The sequence below is a fragment of the Acomys minous genome, assembly GCF_964271855.1.
Source record: "Acomys minous genome assembly, chromosome: 3".
Classification (NCBI taxonomy): Eukaryota; Metazoa; Chordata; class Mammalia; order Rodentia; family Muridae; genus Acomys; species Acomys minous.
Window position 1 is genome coordinate 137879574 of NC_140485.1, and position 17155 is coordinate 137896728.

The window sequence follows — 17155 nt, forward strand, 5'->3', positions numbered from 1 at the left end:
GTGTGTAACTTGGGGCTTATATGGGGAGGGGAAAGAACACTTTTCTAAGCTTGATGGGACATTTCAGCTGTTAGCCCTCCGCTGCAAGCACTGGAACACCTTCGCTTTGTCCTCTTGTTGTTTTGGAGTGCAATGTCACTCAGGAGGCTTTCAGTTGTCAGGGTTTGTCTGACCAGCATTAAAACCAACGGGTTCATGCAGATCCGGAGCTGGGTGGACCGCGGGTGGGCCGTGCTTCCTTTCTCGCTTCTTCGTCATTTCTGGACATGCGTGGCTGTCTCCTTCACTATGCCCCTCCTGTCTCCTGTGACAGCTCACAGTTTCACATTGGAAGACGCTAAAAAAAAAAAGGTGCCTGTTCCCTCTAGGTTCCCCCTGTCGCTGTACAGATTCCCTTTCAATAGAGCCTTGAGTATAGGTCATGCGGCCTTAAGAACAGCCACGCACACTGGTGACGTACTGCTGGCCAGTCTAAGAAAGCTCCACTTAGGATTTTGACTTACAAAACCGGTGACTGATAGTCATCCCTCAGTACTTTGGGGTTGGTTCCAACACCTCGAAGGATACCAGCTCTGTAGCTCCGCAGTCCTTTTTGTGAAACAGGAATGTTTGCCTAGAACCTGCACACACGTTCCTCCATGTACTTGAGCTCACCTCAGCTTACTTACACAGCGATACAGTGGCAATGCTCTGTGAACACGGTGCTATTTAGGGGGAAATGAGCATGTACTTGGTCAATACAGACACTTTTTTCCCCTCACAAACGTTTTTCAGGCAAGATTGGCTGGATCTGTGGCTGCAGACTCCGTGGGTGCAGAGGGCTGACTGTATCTCAGCACTCTTTCCAGATGGTCTTTCAAATGATAATTGTGGTACCTCCTGATTCAATGCACACATACGTTCGAGAACTGTTATTTAAAGCAAAACATCCAGTCTATATAGATATCTATATACAAAGTAGGGCCATATAATAAATATTTAGTGTATCTTCTGGTGTGGCTGTAGCCTGCTTTAAGCCTATCTAGTGAATATATTCTCAATCGGCTTGGGATGCCCACATCTGGGAGGCACCTTTGAGTTCTGTTTAAACAGTGGAGTCTGCCCCAGGTTCCCTCAGGTGTTAGGGCCTCTCCACAGTGCTGTTCACCCCGGCTGGGCCCTCAGGGTAGGGCCTATTCCAGCTGCTGGTGTTGACTTCAAAATAGCGAACATGCTGCTGTATTTTGAAAGGGATAGGACCAAACCTCTCCACTCACACATTCCAGATCAAACACCACTGTGCTCGGTCGCCTTCAGCAACCACCTTTCCATTCTTTCCCAAAGGTAAACGGGACACAGAAGAGCAAACACTGGGGTTTAATCTTATTTTTTTGTTTCTGCTCTGGCTTTTTAAAAAGTTGAGTGCAGAGCAGACTTTTTTTTTCTGGGGGGTGGGGCAGTCTGGGAATCTGCTCTGTTCATTTGCCTTTGCCTGGCTTTATTTCCTGGGCTTGTATATCCTACCTGAGCCATGTCGGAAGCACGTCTCCGTGGCATTTAATTTATTTCAATGTAGCTTATTTTCATATAAGTTATGACATTTAAACAATCTCAGTCTTGTGAATAATAATAATAAAAAACCAAGAGGAAAAAATAAAGTAAAAAAAAATCTAACTTAAGGAAAGAACATGTTATAAAAGGGAATGTGCATATTTGCTATTCTAAGGAGTTAGAAGTGCTCAATTATAGTGAGCACTTTGGAACACCTCCGACTGGCGGGTGGTTACTCTTAACTCGCCTCTGACATCTGCTCTTTAAAATCTGTTCCAGCCAGTTCCACTGAGGCCAGTGCCCAGCCGAATGGGAGGGACAGTTGGCAACCTGAGAAACCTCAGCCTTCTTCCCCCGCTCCCAAAGCTGCAGCTTCCTCAGAACACAGGACCCCAGCCAAAAATGCCAAGGATGCGCTCCCTGACTTAAAGAACAAAATCTTGGCTAATGGTGCAGTGCCCAGGAAAACCCAGCTTCACCCTAAAATGGGAGAGCCGGATCCTCAGTCTACAGAAGTCACTGGTGAGGAGGAACTAGATTCCCTTGAGGATCCTCGCTCATCAAAGTTGGAGACCCTAGACCAGAGGCGACCCCTGAGGGTACCAAGTAGATCTGGTCATTGGGTTCCAGCTCCTGGGAGGACTCCAGCAAGGCCTGGCCTGCCAGTGCTGCCTGGCAAGGAAGGGATTGACAAGCGTGGTTCCTTGCTGGCCACCAACCCTCGTCAGGGCGTTGAACCTTCCGTGGCAGCTTCTTCTGCCTACGGCGGTTTCAGCTCCACGGACAATGATTCTGTGGACCAAGAGAAGGATGATCAAGCAGGCTCCCCTAACCTCAAAGCTGCTTCTTCCCAGTCATCTCCCAAGAATCCAGGCGGGTCCCAGCCAACCCCAGCCTCTACCCGCCATGCGGCTTCTAATGCGCTCAGGGACAAAAGCCGCTTGCACCCGGGTGCAAAAACATCATCGTCGTCAGCCAGCCACTCCCATTCTTCCACCAGTGAGGAAGATGCCAGCACTGCAGTCCAACCCTCAAGACATTTCCCACTGCACAGAGGGTCCTCTCGACCTCTGCTGCCCTCCCAACCACACTCCAGATCCCCTCTTTCTAGGGGCGGGAAGGATCGCCAAGATGTCGCTGCCTCTTCTCACCCCTCTTTGATGACACAGGGCTCTGAGGAAGAGGACATGACTGACGCTGGGGGGGATAGTGATAGGGCCGAAGAAGACACCAGAGCGCGGGCTGAAGCCACTGCTCAGACCCAACAGACCCGGCCTGCCTTGAGACACTTCAGTTTGATACGGAAAAAGCCCATTACTGCCCACAGCAGGGATCCTAACAGACTCCCCCGATTCCGGGGACTAAGGCCCCAGCCCTCTGGGTCTCCTCAGTCTACCTCAGCTTCCAAAGTCCTCACCAGGGCTCCTTCGCAGCCAGCATCTCACACTAGGCCTGGTTCTGATGTTTATGAAGATGGCGAGGATGAAGAGCCACTTCCGGCCACCGTGGTCCACGACCGTGGTCATACACCTCCCTCCTTCAGTCACCCGGACTCTGGACGCTGGGACACCCTAAGAAGAGGCCCCCAAAGAGGGGCCAGTTTGTACCGGAAAGAGCCCATCCCAGAAAACTCCAAAGCTGCTGGAGCAGATGTACATCCTGGAGGCAAATCCCCCGTGACTTCTAAGGCACAGGACTTTCAACAGAGCACTGAGGATGGTCCTCAAACATCCCCAGGGGCTACCAGCCGCCAGCCGTCCCCTGCTCGGCCCCCAGCATCAAGATCCCAGCTCTTCTCTGGGTCCACTGTTCCCAGAAGAACAGCGCCTGGTCGCAGCTCGGAGACCTCTAGTTCTCAGAGCAAGGACCATAATCGGTCACTTGCCCAACGCAAGCCGTCCGCTGCTCACACAGGGCGTGACCGCCCGCACACGGCAAACTCCCGTGGGGTGCTCCCCTCAGCTTCCAAGAATCAGGATGAGGCTTCCCAGAGCAGCTATGAGGACAACAGCACTGAAATCGAGGGCCCAGATTCTCAGTTTCCCGCCCACTCGGCTCGCGCCAAGGATGCCGCCCCATCCATTTTCAAACCTCGGCAGGTGGGCTCCCACTCAGGGAATGGTGACAGCAAACCTCAGCCCAGCCACACAGGGACCTCTGTGAGACCCAGCCGGCCTGGCAACAACCATCCCCGGGCTCAGGTTCCTGGAAGGGCTGGGGTCCAGGCCACACCAGCGAAGAAGAGCTCACCTTCCAAAAGTCCCCTGCCACCCGAATCTCAACAGTCAGTCTTCACTGAAGAGGAGGAGGAGGAAGAGGACAATGAAGGGATTTTAAAAGGCAAGGAAGACTCTCTGTCTACCTCAGTTTCAAAGTGGCCTTCCTCCTCCTCTTCCCCCAGAGACAAGTACGCAGACAGGAACCTTGACGAAGACAAGGCTGCCACTGGGCTGGCTCCTCAGGCAGGGAGCCTTGCGCAGGAAGAGAACACCATCCCTGGAAGGCGGCCACCAGCAGGCAGCCCCCCAATAGCCTCTCACCCCTCTGCCCGGTACCAGCCTCGAAACCCTGCCACCGCAAGTCCAACCGCGAGCACCCAGTCCTGGCCAAGGTACCCCACCCGTGCCCCTCCCGGCTACTCCTCCACGACACCTATGCTCTCCTTGCGCCAGCGGATGCAGCGCAGGTTCCGGACCCCAGTCTCGCGCCAGCCCCCGAAGCCCGTGCTTACTTCAGGTAACCTGCTCTCACCTAAAGCCGACCCAACCTTTTATATTTCTTTCTAAAAAACGTGCATGTGCTTAGTGTTTGTCACAGTTTCTGAAAAGTGGTTTTTTGTTTTGTTTTGTTTTGCTTTTAGCTTATTTTGTGTTACTAAGCATCTACTATAACCTGGCACGGACATCATTCCCGCTTGTTTGTTTATTCAGTTGTGTCGAGGTTAAGGGTTGGTTTGCGCTGTGGCCTCTGCTTTCCAGATGAGTTTGACCCTCAGAGACCAGAGCTGCTGACTTTTAGGTCACATCAATGGGAGATGTCTGAGATGCTGTTGAGGTCCTAACATGAAAGCCACTATCCCATTACGCCCCAAACTGTCCCTCCACCTGTGAAGATGTGTCCTAGCCAGATGTTAGCTTCCGTTATTCACTTGGTAGAACGTATTAAAGAAACTGATAGTAATAACAAATGTATATATGTGTGAATATATATTCCATATATGTGTAGTGTGTGTGAATATATATTGTCTTATGCTTGTTCCATATGTAATATATATATATTTTATATATTTTGCTGACTTGCTTAATGCATCGCCCCACATTGGGATCAGGTTTCCCACTAAAACTGTTTTATGTGACGACCACATTAATAGATGCAGTGTTTAGTGACACCTTGCATGGGATACACGCTTGCTCTCTGAGGGAAGGAGAGAACTAAGTCTGACCAGCAGTGATGTCGGAGACCCCAACACTTCTTCCTGAAGTGAGGCTGGGCCACAGAGACTTTCAGTGGAGAACAAACGGCAACAACAATTCAGTAAATGTTTCTCAAGCTGCGCTGCAGAGCCCAGCAGGCTGGGAGCACAGCCTGTGAGTACCCAGCAGCGAGGCCTGGGACAGGAGTCACCTGGAAATAGCTGTCCTATTGGTGGCCTTTAAATCACATTAGAGAGTGCTCCCACTATTCCAAGGCGTCCCCATGCTTCTAACCAATGGGAACCAAACTGGGGCTGCTAAAACCCTAAAGTTCAAGCACTAAAGTACTTATGAGGCATGTTCTCAGTCCACTAGCACAGTCAGGCTGTCACTTGACCGTCCATCTGTAGATATTATGGTCATGTAGACGTCACAATGTGAGCTTGCTATCTGACACATGGAGGGTATTGGTTGAAATTCTGCTTTGTGTTTGTTGGGAATGAGGTGTTGGCGCTTACAGTTTGATGAAGTCAATAGTCCGGGAGGATTGAATTTACCAGGAACGTCTCTTTTTCCTTCTCCCTGCTGTGTAGGTTATAATGGAAGACCAAACGTAGAAGAGACCTCACCTCCTGGTAGTATTGGAAAACCAAAGGGACAAAGAATTATCAATGGCCCTCAAGGAAAAAAGTGGGTAGGGTAAACTTTTCCACACACTCTTGGTGTTCTTGTGCTGGCAGGGAGAGAAAAAGCATGGACACTGTGTGCCACTAAATCAGCGGTCGGCTCCTCCCCTCTCCTTTCCTCTCTGCCTCTCCCCTCCCGTCCTCTCCCCTCTCTGTTTTTCCCCTCTCTTATCAATAATTCTTAGTGTACCCCATCTGGCCCCAAATATGAGGTCTTCCTGCCTCACAGGCTCTCTGGTGCTGGGATTCCATGAGTGCCTCACTCTGTCCAACTAAGAATTGGACAGCTTTAAGAAAGAGGAAAAGGCACATGCTTCTGCTTGGTAAGTGGAGGAGCTCTCTCGTGTTTAGCAAATGCGCTGGCCACTCCACACTAGAAACATTCTCTCTCTCTCTCTCTCTGTCTTTAGTTTTATCCACCCATATATGAGGTACTTGAGTATAGTTGTGTCCAGTGTCCAGAAAAAGTCTTTGGTTCTCCCCCGTAACTAACTTCTTCCCTGAGTAGCTGGCCAGTGAGATGTGGGCTTGGTAAACCTCCCTGTGACGTTTTCCGTTTGTCTGATTGGCAGGAAAATAAGATAAATGTGTAATGTCACAGCAGAAGTTACCTGAAGCCTACAGAATGGCTTTTCCTACATTACTTCCTGTATTGAATTTTTATTTTTAGCTCAGTGTATAATTAGATATTATATACTTTTTTCTGTTAGCTGTCTCAAATCCTTTGTAAAAGAAATAGTAAAACCAAACAAAAAAGTCAAATAGATAATTTTGTTAGATAATCTCTCGAATCTGACTGCTGTCTGACTAAAATTGAAAATATACCATAGTATTTTTTGCTTAGACAAAGAATATGCTAAACTCCTGCCTGGGGCTAAGATAAATGTTTAGGGGGGGTTGTGGGTTGAGTATAGTGAATAGGAAACAATATTCAGGGCTTGAAAATATTCTTTGAAAGAATTAAAAATACTTAAAATGAAAAGGTTTAAAAACCGAGGTTTTATGAAATATTTCATTATATAGGATCCAAATATGAGATCCATGCAAATCAAAACAGAATTACTCTATAAATGGTTCTGGATTGAAATAGTCTTAATAACTATACTTCCTAGGCAAAAGGCCAGGAGGTGATCAGAGATGATTTTGAGAGCATGATCTGTAATGTTTTATTCCTTTTGTATGGTGGTTATGTAGAGACGGGGTTTCAGATGTTCCTCAGCGTGGGATCGCTGTGAATGTGTCAGGCCACCGTGTATCTGAAAAGTCACTAACAGATGAGGAGACTGCTAGTCCAGGACCGTATATAAGGGACTATCAGAGAACACACAAGATTCTCCCTCGGAGGGAAAATAATAAATTTTCAAATTTTCTAATTTTGTAGAACAATTCTGCAGGCACTCTATATTTTATACTAATTGTAGAAATTTAAAAAATCAAGTCAATAATCAAATTTTAATTTATTTTTAACATAAATAACAATGAAAACATTTCACAATTTTGTCATTGGTGGTGTCTGTTCATCTAATCATTTAAGCAGCTCAGAAAAACAAGGAAAGGAGACAAACATTCTTTACTCCAAAATGCATCTCAGAGGTAACCCCTCAGAGGTGGATATCCTTTCAGAATGTGTGCCTTTGGCATTTTCAAGCTTATGTACAAAACACATTTTTTTTTTTTACAAAAAAAGTCCTGTTACCTGGGTGTGCATCAGTTTAGATCAATATATATGTAATTCCAATACCCTTCCATTGGCGGCTGATGGGCCATTATTTATTTGATCTCCACTATCAATTGATGGCTCCTTACACTGGTTCCTGTTTTCGACATTAGATACGATGTACTAAATGGTAAAAAAAAAAAAAAAAAAAAAACCACTTTGGATGTCTTTTGCATATCCGAGAGCAAAACAGTTTACATATAATACAGGTAAGCAATTGTGATTACAATGTAAGCAAAGCAATACAAGATACATCTGCATCTAATTTCACAAGCCTTGCAAGCGATAGTGACAATAATGTTTCCTAGCTTCTTTCTGTGCCTGCTTACATGTCTGTACATGTAGTTGGAGATGTGAACATTTTGGGGACCCCCCCTGCCCACAGTACATCCTTCCATATGTGCTGTCTTGGTCTAGATTGTGGACCTGGATCGTGGCTTGGTGCTGAACACGGAAGGGAGACACCTCCAAGACTCGCATGGCAATCCTCTCCGGGTGAGACTCGGGGGAGATGGTCGCACCATCGTGGGTGAGTGAGACTGGTTCCTGGGGAAAAACGCTGAGTGAGCTGTGGAATAGTTTGCGTCTTCACCACGCCCCTTGCTTCTAATGGTTGCCAGTGGTCTTGTCACTTTCAGCCCAAAGGGACCCAGAACAGAGCATTTTCCTCACAGTTTTGCGACCCTATTTCTTTAGCTCCACCCTGCCCCCCCCCCCCCCGCTAGAAATGTGTACTGTAGTTGGATCCTCAACTTGGGCATTTAGAGCTCGGGTCAGAAAGCCATAATCCACAGGCTGGCTCCTGTGCCGTGTGATACAGAGGAAGGCCTCGGAGCCCAGACTTGTTCTTACAGTTCACAACTGATCCTCCCTCCCTCCCCCACTGCAAAAGAAGGAAGTCGTGTGTCGTGTGGTGAGGTTATATGAAATACACAGTTCACTGTCCATACACGAAAACTTCACTGGGGCACAGTGACGTTTGCTTAGGTGGCATCTGGCTCATCTATGATGTGCTGTTGATGTGCTGTCTACTGTGCCCTTTGCTCTTCCCGGACTGAGCTGAATAGCTTGTCTGGCCTGCAACGCTTAACATACACACTCTTTTGCCTTTTGTGGGAAATGTTTGCTGTCCCTGGCCAACCTAACATATTTTCTCCCCTGGGAGTAGAAATGAGGAGCAGAGGGCTATGTCCCTTAACAGAGGCAGAGCTTTCTCTGGTAACGGCACATTCTGACTTAAGTGTTCATATAGTTCTGTAAGGGGGAGTGAGGGACAGTGTCCTAAGCCCATCTATTCTGGGCAGCACCAGGTATTACATGACCACCTCACACACATAACCACCTCACACACATGACCACCACACACACATGACCACCACACACACATGACCACCTCACACATGTGACCACTGCACACATGTGACCACCTCACACACGTGACCACCTCACACACATAACCACCTCACACACATGACCACCTCACACATGTGACCACCTCACACATGTGACCACCTCACACATGTGACCACCACACACACATGACCACCGCACACACATGCCCAGTTACTCCTCTGCCTGCTGCTGGCTGAAGCATAGGCCTCCTTAAGCTTCGAGAAGACACGTTCTCATTGAGCTTTCCGTCCTGGGTGTTGTTTCACCTTGCTGCATATCTCTTGCTTGATTCCATTTCAGATCTGGGAGGAACCCCAATGGTGAGTCCCGATGGCCTCCCCCTCTTTGGACAGGGGAGACACGGCAAACCTTTGGCCAGTGCCCCGGATAAACCCATCTTAAGTCTCGGAGGCAAGCCCTTAGTGGGCTTGGAGGTCATCAAAACAACCACCCATCCTCCTACCACAACCATGCGGCCAACCACAACGACCACCACAACCACAACCCCTCAGCCCACAACCACCACCACCCGCCGGACCACCACCCGCCGGACCACCACTACCAGGCGCCCGACAACTACAAGCCGAGCAGCTCGGAGGACAACTACCACTCCCACCACTCCGGAACCTACCACTCCTTCTCCCACTTGTCCCCCTGGGACCCTGGAAAAGCAGGATGAAGCCGGAAACCTTATCATGGGCTCACATGGGATCCCGCAGTGCTTCCCCGAGGAAGGTAACCAGCCTTGTCCTCATGTAGACAACTTACCTAACATACTGCAAGGCAGAGGTGGGTCTCAGAGCCTGCCAGGAAGGGGTGAGTACTGTGTGAGGCGGAACGGCAGCCAGGCAGAGGCATCTTGAATCCCAGGGTGTTTGTGTGGCAACACCGTGATGCATTCAGGGTCGTCAGATTCAGTAACTAGGAAATATGGTGTGAGACGTGTACCTATACACACAGGTCATATTTAAAAATTCAGGGTGTTGCCAGGGGTGGTGGCGCACGCCTTTAATCCCAGCACTTGGGAGGAAGAGAGGCAGGCAGATCACTGTGAGTTTGAGGCCAGCCTGGTTTACACAGAGAAACCCTGTCTCAAAAAACCAAAAACCAAAACCCAACCCCCCCCCCAAAATCAGATCTCTTGTTGTTCTAACTGGAGTTTAGTGTTATTGGTTTGGACTAAGTTTCTCAAGGTATTGGTGTGTGTGTGTGTGTGTGTGTGTGTGTGTGTGTGTGTGTGTGTGAGAGAGAGAGAGAGAGAGAGAGAGAGAGAGAGAGAGAGACAGACAGACAGACAGACAGACAGACAGACAGACAGACAGACAGAGAGCACAGAGAGTGAGTGCTCACTATTGGTAGGTTGGTTCTGTGATCCTGAGATGTAACAGGTCTGCTGGGTTCTGTCTGGGAGGCCCACTGTTAACAGTGCCTCTGTGAGCTCCAGGAAAGCCATCAGTGAGTTGGGCAATGAAGCTCTCTGTGATCACCTTTCCCTCTGAAGAAAGCCAGTCTCAAGCGATGAGGCTTCTCTGGAGAGTATGAGGTTTCTGCCATGTAAAAACACACCACGTCTCCTACTTTGCCATTTTGATTTGGGCTCTGCGGTCCCTCCTGACATCTGCCTGTCTTCCCACTGGAAAAGGAGAGCCATGATGGTCCAGGTCACGACATAACAGCATTGCCACCCTCTCTTCTCGGGCTTCAGTTCAGGTTATGCTGGACAGAGCTTTGCCTCTGCCACAGAGGAGACAGACTCCCGCCTTTCCTTTGGGTTGGAACGAGTCACAGAGAGGCTGTAAAGCCCGAGTCTTTTAGTCTCATACAGACTGAAGAGCCTTCCTCTCAGGACGTAGTCACAAGCCTGGAGTCCTTGCAGAACAGGGCCGCCTGGGATGAGGCCTGATGAATCTGACGCCAACACTGTTCAGAATGAGGCTCCTCTCTCCAGGCAGTGTTTGCACGGAAAGGTGAAAAGTTAATGGGAAAACTTGGCACCCCTTAAAGGTCCACAGCAAAGAGCAAAGAGATGCAGACTGGAGGAGCGAGCCACCGGGGACAGGATCCTTAGAACATTCATTCAGTGAGTACAAATCTGAATTTTCTTTCTTTCTTTCTTTTTCTTTCTTTCTTTCTTTCTTTCTTTCTTTCTTTCTTTGTTTAAAGCATCTACTTGCTTGTTTGCTTATCAGGGGGAGGGGAGGTTGGGTACATACATGGCAGAACGTGTGTATAGAATTTCGAGGATGACTTATGAGAGCCAACTCTTTACCATGTGGGTCTGAGGGATGGAGACTGGATCATCAGGCTTGGTGGCAAGTGCCTCCTCCGGCTGAGCTGTCTCACCGGTCCCTGGCTTTTCCTTTGACTGTCATGGTACTGAAGTGACTTCTTCCTTCTGCGTGCGTTAATATGTTTGCTAGACAGTAGAACTATAGCTAAAGCAGATAATTGCTTAATAATTGCTCGTAAGCAAGAATGCTTGCTTAGGATTTGGTTGTCATCACTGTTGTTTTGCATTTTTACTTTGTCTGCGTTTTTAAAGGCCCCATGGCATGTTATTTCATTGACGTTCCTCTATTCCAGACTTTAATTTGGCATGAAATCCAACAGATTTTCTTAGCATTTGTGTCAATGCTCTTCTGTGCCAATCAAAATGCCCAGTGTTCGTTCCTTTTGTGTCCCTTCTTCTGGCTCCTCAGTCCAACCCAAATACTAATGGGCTTCTAGGCAGCATTTTGAAACCAAGTACAAATAAACACAGTCTTGTGAAAAAAAAATTTGCAGAGAGTGGCCCATTTCCCTACCATTTTTAATGGACTGTGTTATTTTAAAAAATCCTTCAGTGAGTGGGCTCTGCATTTTATATCAGCTGTTTCTAAACTCAAATGCTTCCTTGCTTGCTTTTGTTGTAGTTGTAGTTGTTTTATACTTTAATTTAAAACCCTTTCGCTGAGGTGTGGTTGATGTAGGAAGAGCCGCGCACGGTCTGAGGAATTTGGGATGAGTAAACACATCCCATCATCAGGACCAAAGACACATCCATCACCCCTCAAAGTTCCCCTCCCTTCTACTGTTAGCTTATTCTTTCTATTTTCCTCCCCATTTTGCGTGTCAGAGTTGCTTTTTTTTCTCTGTGTCACCAAGTTGGTCCACTGGCCTAACACATGGTCTTGCTATCTGGGTTTCTGACAGTGGGCTCCAATGGCTTTCTGTCCACTCACTTCCGGTTTAACATTTACGACCATGGGCCAACCACATGTGCAGAAACTTAGTCCCAAAGGTAGGGTAGTTTGAGATCTGGAAGTAGGAGAGTCAGATTGCTCTAGAAAAGCCAGTTCAACAATTATTTTACACACTCGTTCTCTGTCAACTGAGCACATTGTAGTGGCCTCGGTTGCAGAATGCTCTCTTAACACTGTCAGGGCCCTTAGAGATGGTCCCAGTAGAGACTCAGCATCAGGGGAGGAAAGCCTGCTCCTGGCCTCCTCTATAGAACCCACAGGAGCACCTGGGTCTCATCCTTGCCCTAGCTCTGCCTTCCATCACCTCCTTTGTTGTGCTAAGTAGAAGCACTCACTGTGTACCCACTGTGGCTCCCTCTGGACACAGCTAACGTGAGCCAGACGGCATCCGGGCTGTGGCGCTCCGCAGCCTAGGTGTTGAGCGGTCATGCTGCCGTGAGTATGACTTGGAAGCCGGCACTGGTGGTAGCGTAGAATACCAGTGAGGGGTTTTTCCCAGACCTCTCCCCTCACCCCGCCTCGGCAGACCATAGGCCGTTCCTTTCCATTTGTAACGTCTTGGTATTTGTTTCAGCACTCTTTAAAGTATCTTTTTTTTTTTTAACATCCAAGTCTTGGCTCCCTTGGTTAGATCATGGCTCCTCCTTTCCTTTGCAAGTTGCTTTCAAGAAATGTCCTAGGAATAACCTTGGGCCGTTCAGTCGTGCCAGAAATTCTGTTATTTATGGATACTTCCTCATTTGTTATGGATGCCGTACTTTCCCACAGCCATAGATGCACATTACATGCTTGTTTTCTGTGCATGATTGCATTTATTCCTCCCTTTTTACACACACACACACACACAGTGAGACAATGGATATTTATTTATTTATTTATTTATTTATTTACAGAATTGATTTCTCTCAGTAACGAACCCCTGGAACTGAGATACAGTTTCTTTCATGTCTCTGATCGCGCAGGGTAGCAGGTTATCTTTTTTAGGCACTTGTCTTAGGATACAGGCGCTCTGGGTTGTCTACCTGGGAGGTAAAAGCCAGTGACCTCTCTTTTCCAGGTTCCTTCTACAGCAGATTCATTCGGTGACTGCACGTAATTGGGAAGTGCTTTGAGCCAACTGAACACTCAAGAATTTGTCACGTGACCTTGTTAGATATTGGAGAGACGCACATTCGACACCATAGAAAACAGTTCCAGCCTGCCACGCTCACCCTCCTGACCGAAACTACAAAGAGAATAATGGGAGTATGCTTGCAGTGGACCCAACAAACTTTTTAAAAGCTACTTGCATGTCTCTGGAGCTGAAGCCCTATTTCCTTGGAGACATCAAACATTCATTTTTTTTACATGAGGTACTGGGAAGACTTGGCTACACCCCCATGTCGATGCCCGGAAACCTTATTTGAAGGTCAAAGTTTTGACTGGGGTCTAAGTTGGCTTATCAGATACCCGGTTTTACATGGTTCCTGATGATCTTGTACGGCAGAGTCAAGTGGTCATCTGTTCTGACGGGATGTGGATGTACAGTCATTACTCACAGAAGATCATTTTACTTGGAGAGAAGATGGTGGTAACTTAAAAGAAAACAAAACAAAACTGATTTTGTTTGGTTCTAGAAATGTATTAAATTCCTCAGTGGGATGTTCACTTGTGCCAGAGGCCTTGTGTTGGTCATCACAACAGATGTGATCTAAGTTGTCAGATAAAAAGAGCATGTAACCTCCTGCAAGGTACCAGTGACCTCAGCATCTCAAGAAGCTGTCATGAGTGTGGGAATCCACAAAGGAAGCTCTGCAACTCCCTGTTCTGTTTGGCCTGGGATATTAAAAATGCACATTCTGTTCCCTTTTCAACCTAAGGACATAATAGAAATGATCAATAAGAAAACCACACCATGTTCCTAAAAGCTAAATTCACAGAGGGGAGAAGAGGTAGAAAAAAATGACAAATAACCCCAAACTTCAGGCACCATGAGCCCCAAAGCAGACTTGAATTGGCTCAGAAGTAATTCTCTATCTTGGATACAGGCATGCTGATCTTGCCCTGGCCTGAGGATATAATACATTATAATAATAATAACCATGCTTGGGACAATTTCACAAGGTGACCATCCTGTCCCTGGTTGGATGAGTGATCTGAAATTGGCCTGATTAGCATTCCCCTCAAGCACAGCTTAGCGCCCTAAGGATGCTAGAGCCCATCTTGGGCAGCTGAGGGCAGCTCTGGGCATCCTGCTGCTATGATTAGAAGATGCTGTGTTTAGAAGAAGTACCCTTGCCCTCTGCTGTAGGGTGCTCTGACACGGAACACCCACCATGTAATGCTAACTGAAAGCTCCAAAGAAACTGGTAGGATTGTTAAACTCAGACGTTGCTAGGTAAATTAGATCAGTGAATTTTTTTTAAGACTGTTAAAAAAAAAAACAGTTTTGTTTTGTTTTGTTTTGTTAATGCCGGATTGATACATTTGGTTTCCTGGAAATGAGAATTCACATACTCATTTCCCTTTTGTTTCACCTTGAAACGGTCAGTCAAACAAGCAGAGGATCCCAGACAGTTCAGCTCTAAAAAGCAGAGGCGGCTTGCTGGAGTACAAACACACAGGCTCTAGGCAGAAGAGCCTGAAGCTCCAGTCCTGTGTTCAGTACCTGTGTGCCTTCTGGACGCTATAAATCCTCTCAGGGCCTCAGTGTGGAGCCCCAGCATTGGGTGTGATAAACACGATTACCCCAAAGGTGTGTTGTGAAAATTTATTCACACAGCAGACACTGAGACACCCAGAGTTCAGAAGGCTTCTGGTATCCACCTTCCTCCTGTTGTCCCCTTAGGCCCTCTCAAGAAGGCATTGTGTCTGGGGAGCTCTGCACCATGGCCTTGGGCTTCAGGTCTTAAGGAGAGAGGCGTTCCTCTGAGCTGTGTGGGTAGAACATACATCAGTTTCAATGTGCATATGCAAGTCACAGAATCTAATAGGTACCAGTTTCCTGAGTTGGTAGTAAAAGTCATCAGGGAAAGAACGGCTTAAGACAATATGGTCCTTTAATTGGGAAGTGTGGCTGCAGACAGGGTTCTCTGTAAAATCCCGAGCCTACCATCTGCTTACAAGTGGAGGCAGTTTTAGGGCACAAAGGGGTGGCAGGGAAGGAGGCAGAAACCCTTCCGTTTTCAGCTCACAGTTGACCACTGCTAGGGGTTACCATGGAGTCAGTTAATGTCAGGCGAATGACATTGTCGTAGCAATTAGGAGGGTCCCCTAAGGCAAGGAGAAGCAAGTTCCTTCACTTCTATGAACCAAATCACCACAGTTGCAGGAATTATAGCATTTCAACCCAAATAGAAGAGCTTCACACCAGCGCATGGCCCTGGCTGACACAGAGAAGCACGGGGAAACTCTGGTAGTGCAGGCTACAAAGCTAGAAGGAAGCAGAGGCAGGAAACCACCCTGGTTCTAGATTATTCTGATGGCAAGAGAGAGGTAGGGGGAAGCTCCCTGGGGAAGGGATCTTTGTCTCCATCCAGGGCCTCCCTCTCCTGGCCGAGCTCTGAGCTTGTGTGTCCAGGCTTCTGAGAGCAGCACAGGAGGCCGTCCCTCCAGGGTGGAGGTGACTGGGAGGGTGGCAGAGAGCTCTAGGAACACAGAGCCTGGTGCGGTGTTTATGCTCCTGAGTAAAGGGTATTGGATTGCCCTTCTCTGAGAGGAGGCGTGGCTTCCATTTTGGTGGTCCTGATGATCTTGTTGGGGGTCCGAAAAACCAAAACAACCCAGGCTCACAAGAGCTCAGCAAAGCAAGATCTTTATTCTAATTAATCAGCAAAAACTAGCCAGTCAGGGACAGCAGCTCAGACTCGGGAGCTGACTGTGTCTTTGAATGTTCATCTTAGTATTTAAGCAGATGACAAAAATCTTACTGTACTCAGGCTGCTACTGATCAATTAAGGCCACAGAACAGACTTGGGAGCTGAACTGTGACCCCTCCCCCCCCCCCAGAGAAATTGTACAACATTTTTAAAGCTGTACAGCATTTGGCTCAACAAACCAGATGATAAGGGAACGAAGGATCTGGCAAGCTGCACGTAGTGAATTTAAGTCACAACAGGCAAAAACATCTCCAGTTTGTGTGCCTCAGTTTAGATAATTGGCAACTTCCCTTTCCCCTTTGATGGTCAACAGACGAACAGGAAACCCCCAAGAGACGCTGCATAGGTGCTGGTTCTGGGAACAAAAACTCAGTTTTGACCCTGCCAGCAAGAAGGGGGTTGTTCCTGCGATGGCGGGACTCAGGTAACCGGCTCCTAAACAGTCTTTCTTCAGGAAGTGAGGAGACACTGGTATTGCCGGCTGGTTTCTGGGGAGCAACGCAGGACAGATGAGTTGCTGGTCTCTGGGACAGAGTTCTAAGAGCACTAGGAAGGGTTGTGGGCCTGAGGTGATCTGTCTTCCCCCTTCTCTCTAGATGACTTCTCAGGCCTGGAGACTGACACGCCACCCCCCATGGAAGAGGACTACGTTGTCTATGATGACGGTACGGAGGTCACCCCCAAAGCACATGCTTTGCTTTCTGATCACAGGATCTCGTTTTAATTATAAGTGTCTGGTTCAGATTGTGACAGTGGTGATAACTACCCCCTCTTTCGAGTCACTCTCAAATTCATATTTGATCTAAAGAAAATCAGTAAGCTCAAGGAGATGTACAGCCACAGCCTAGACCTCCCCTTCGTCATCATCATCATCATCACCATCACCATCACCATCATTGGCAAAACCATGCGGTTTAAATCAGCAAGGAGCTTCTTGGTAGTTAGGCTATGTTCTTTCTTGCTCTCCCCCACCCCATTAAATTATACAGCTGCTGCTACACGTGTGTTGGTTACTTATCATGGAACCTTTCCAAATAGTTCAAGATTCCAAAATGGCCCTGAGCTAGCTACAACAGTTAAAAAACAGCAACTGCTCCTGGTCGCCATCCTTAGGACCCGGGGTTGTCTTGTCTCTTCTGTAATCGCTTCTGCAGGTGAGCGGCTCCCCTTGGAGACTTGCTCACCTGGTGTGGACCTCTGCCAGCAGCCCAAGCTCAGGACCAGCTTCTTCTCATCTGCTGGTGTCCGGTGTCTTGAGCCACAACCCTTGAACAATGCTGCCTTTGATGCTTTCTTCGTTTGTTGTTCAATTAGACTC

General features: G+C 47.8%; 1 protein-coding gene across 5 annotated transcripts in view; it reads left to right on the top strand.

Moving 5' to 3' along the window:
- FNDC1 (fibronectin type III domain containing 1) overlaps positions 1–17155 on the top strand; it is an 81839-nt gene that overhangs the window by 45910 nt on the left and 18774 nt on the right. For all 5 annotated transcript variants that reach the window (XM_084777452.1, XM_084777454.1, XM_084777453.1 and 2 more), the window contains 5 exons: positions 1810–4266; positions 5537–5637; positions 7764–7875; positions 9039–9473; positions 16434–16502. In XM_084777452.1, the coding sequence (XP_084633578.1) occupies positions 1810–4266; positions 5537–5637; positions 7764–7875; positions 9039–9473; positions 16434–16502 (3174 nt within the window). The remainder of the gene's footprint in view (positions 1–1809; positions 4267–5536; positions 5638–7763; positions 7876–9038; positions 9474–16433; positions 16503–17155) is intronic.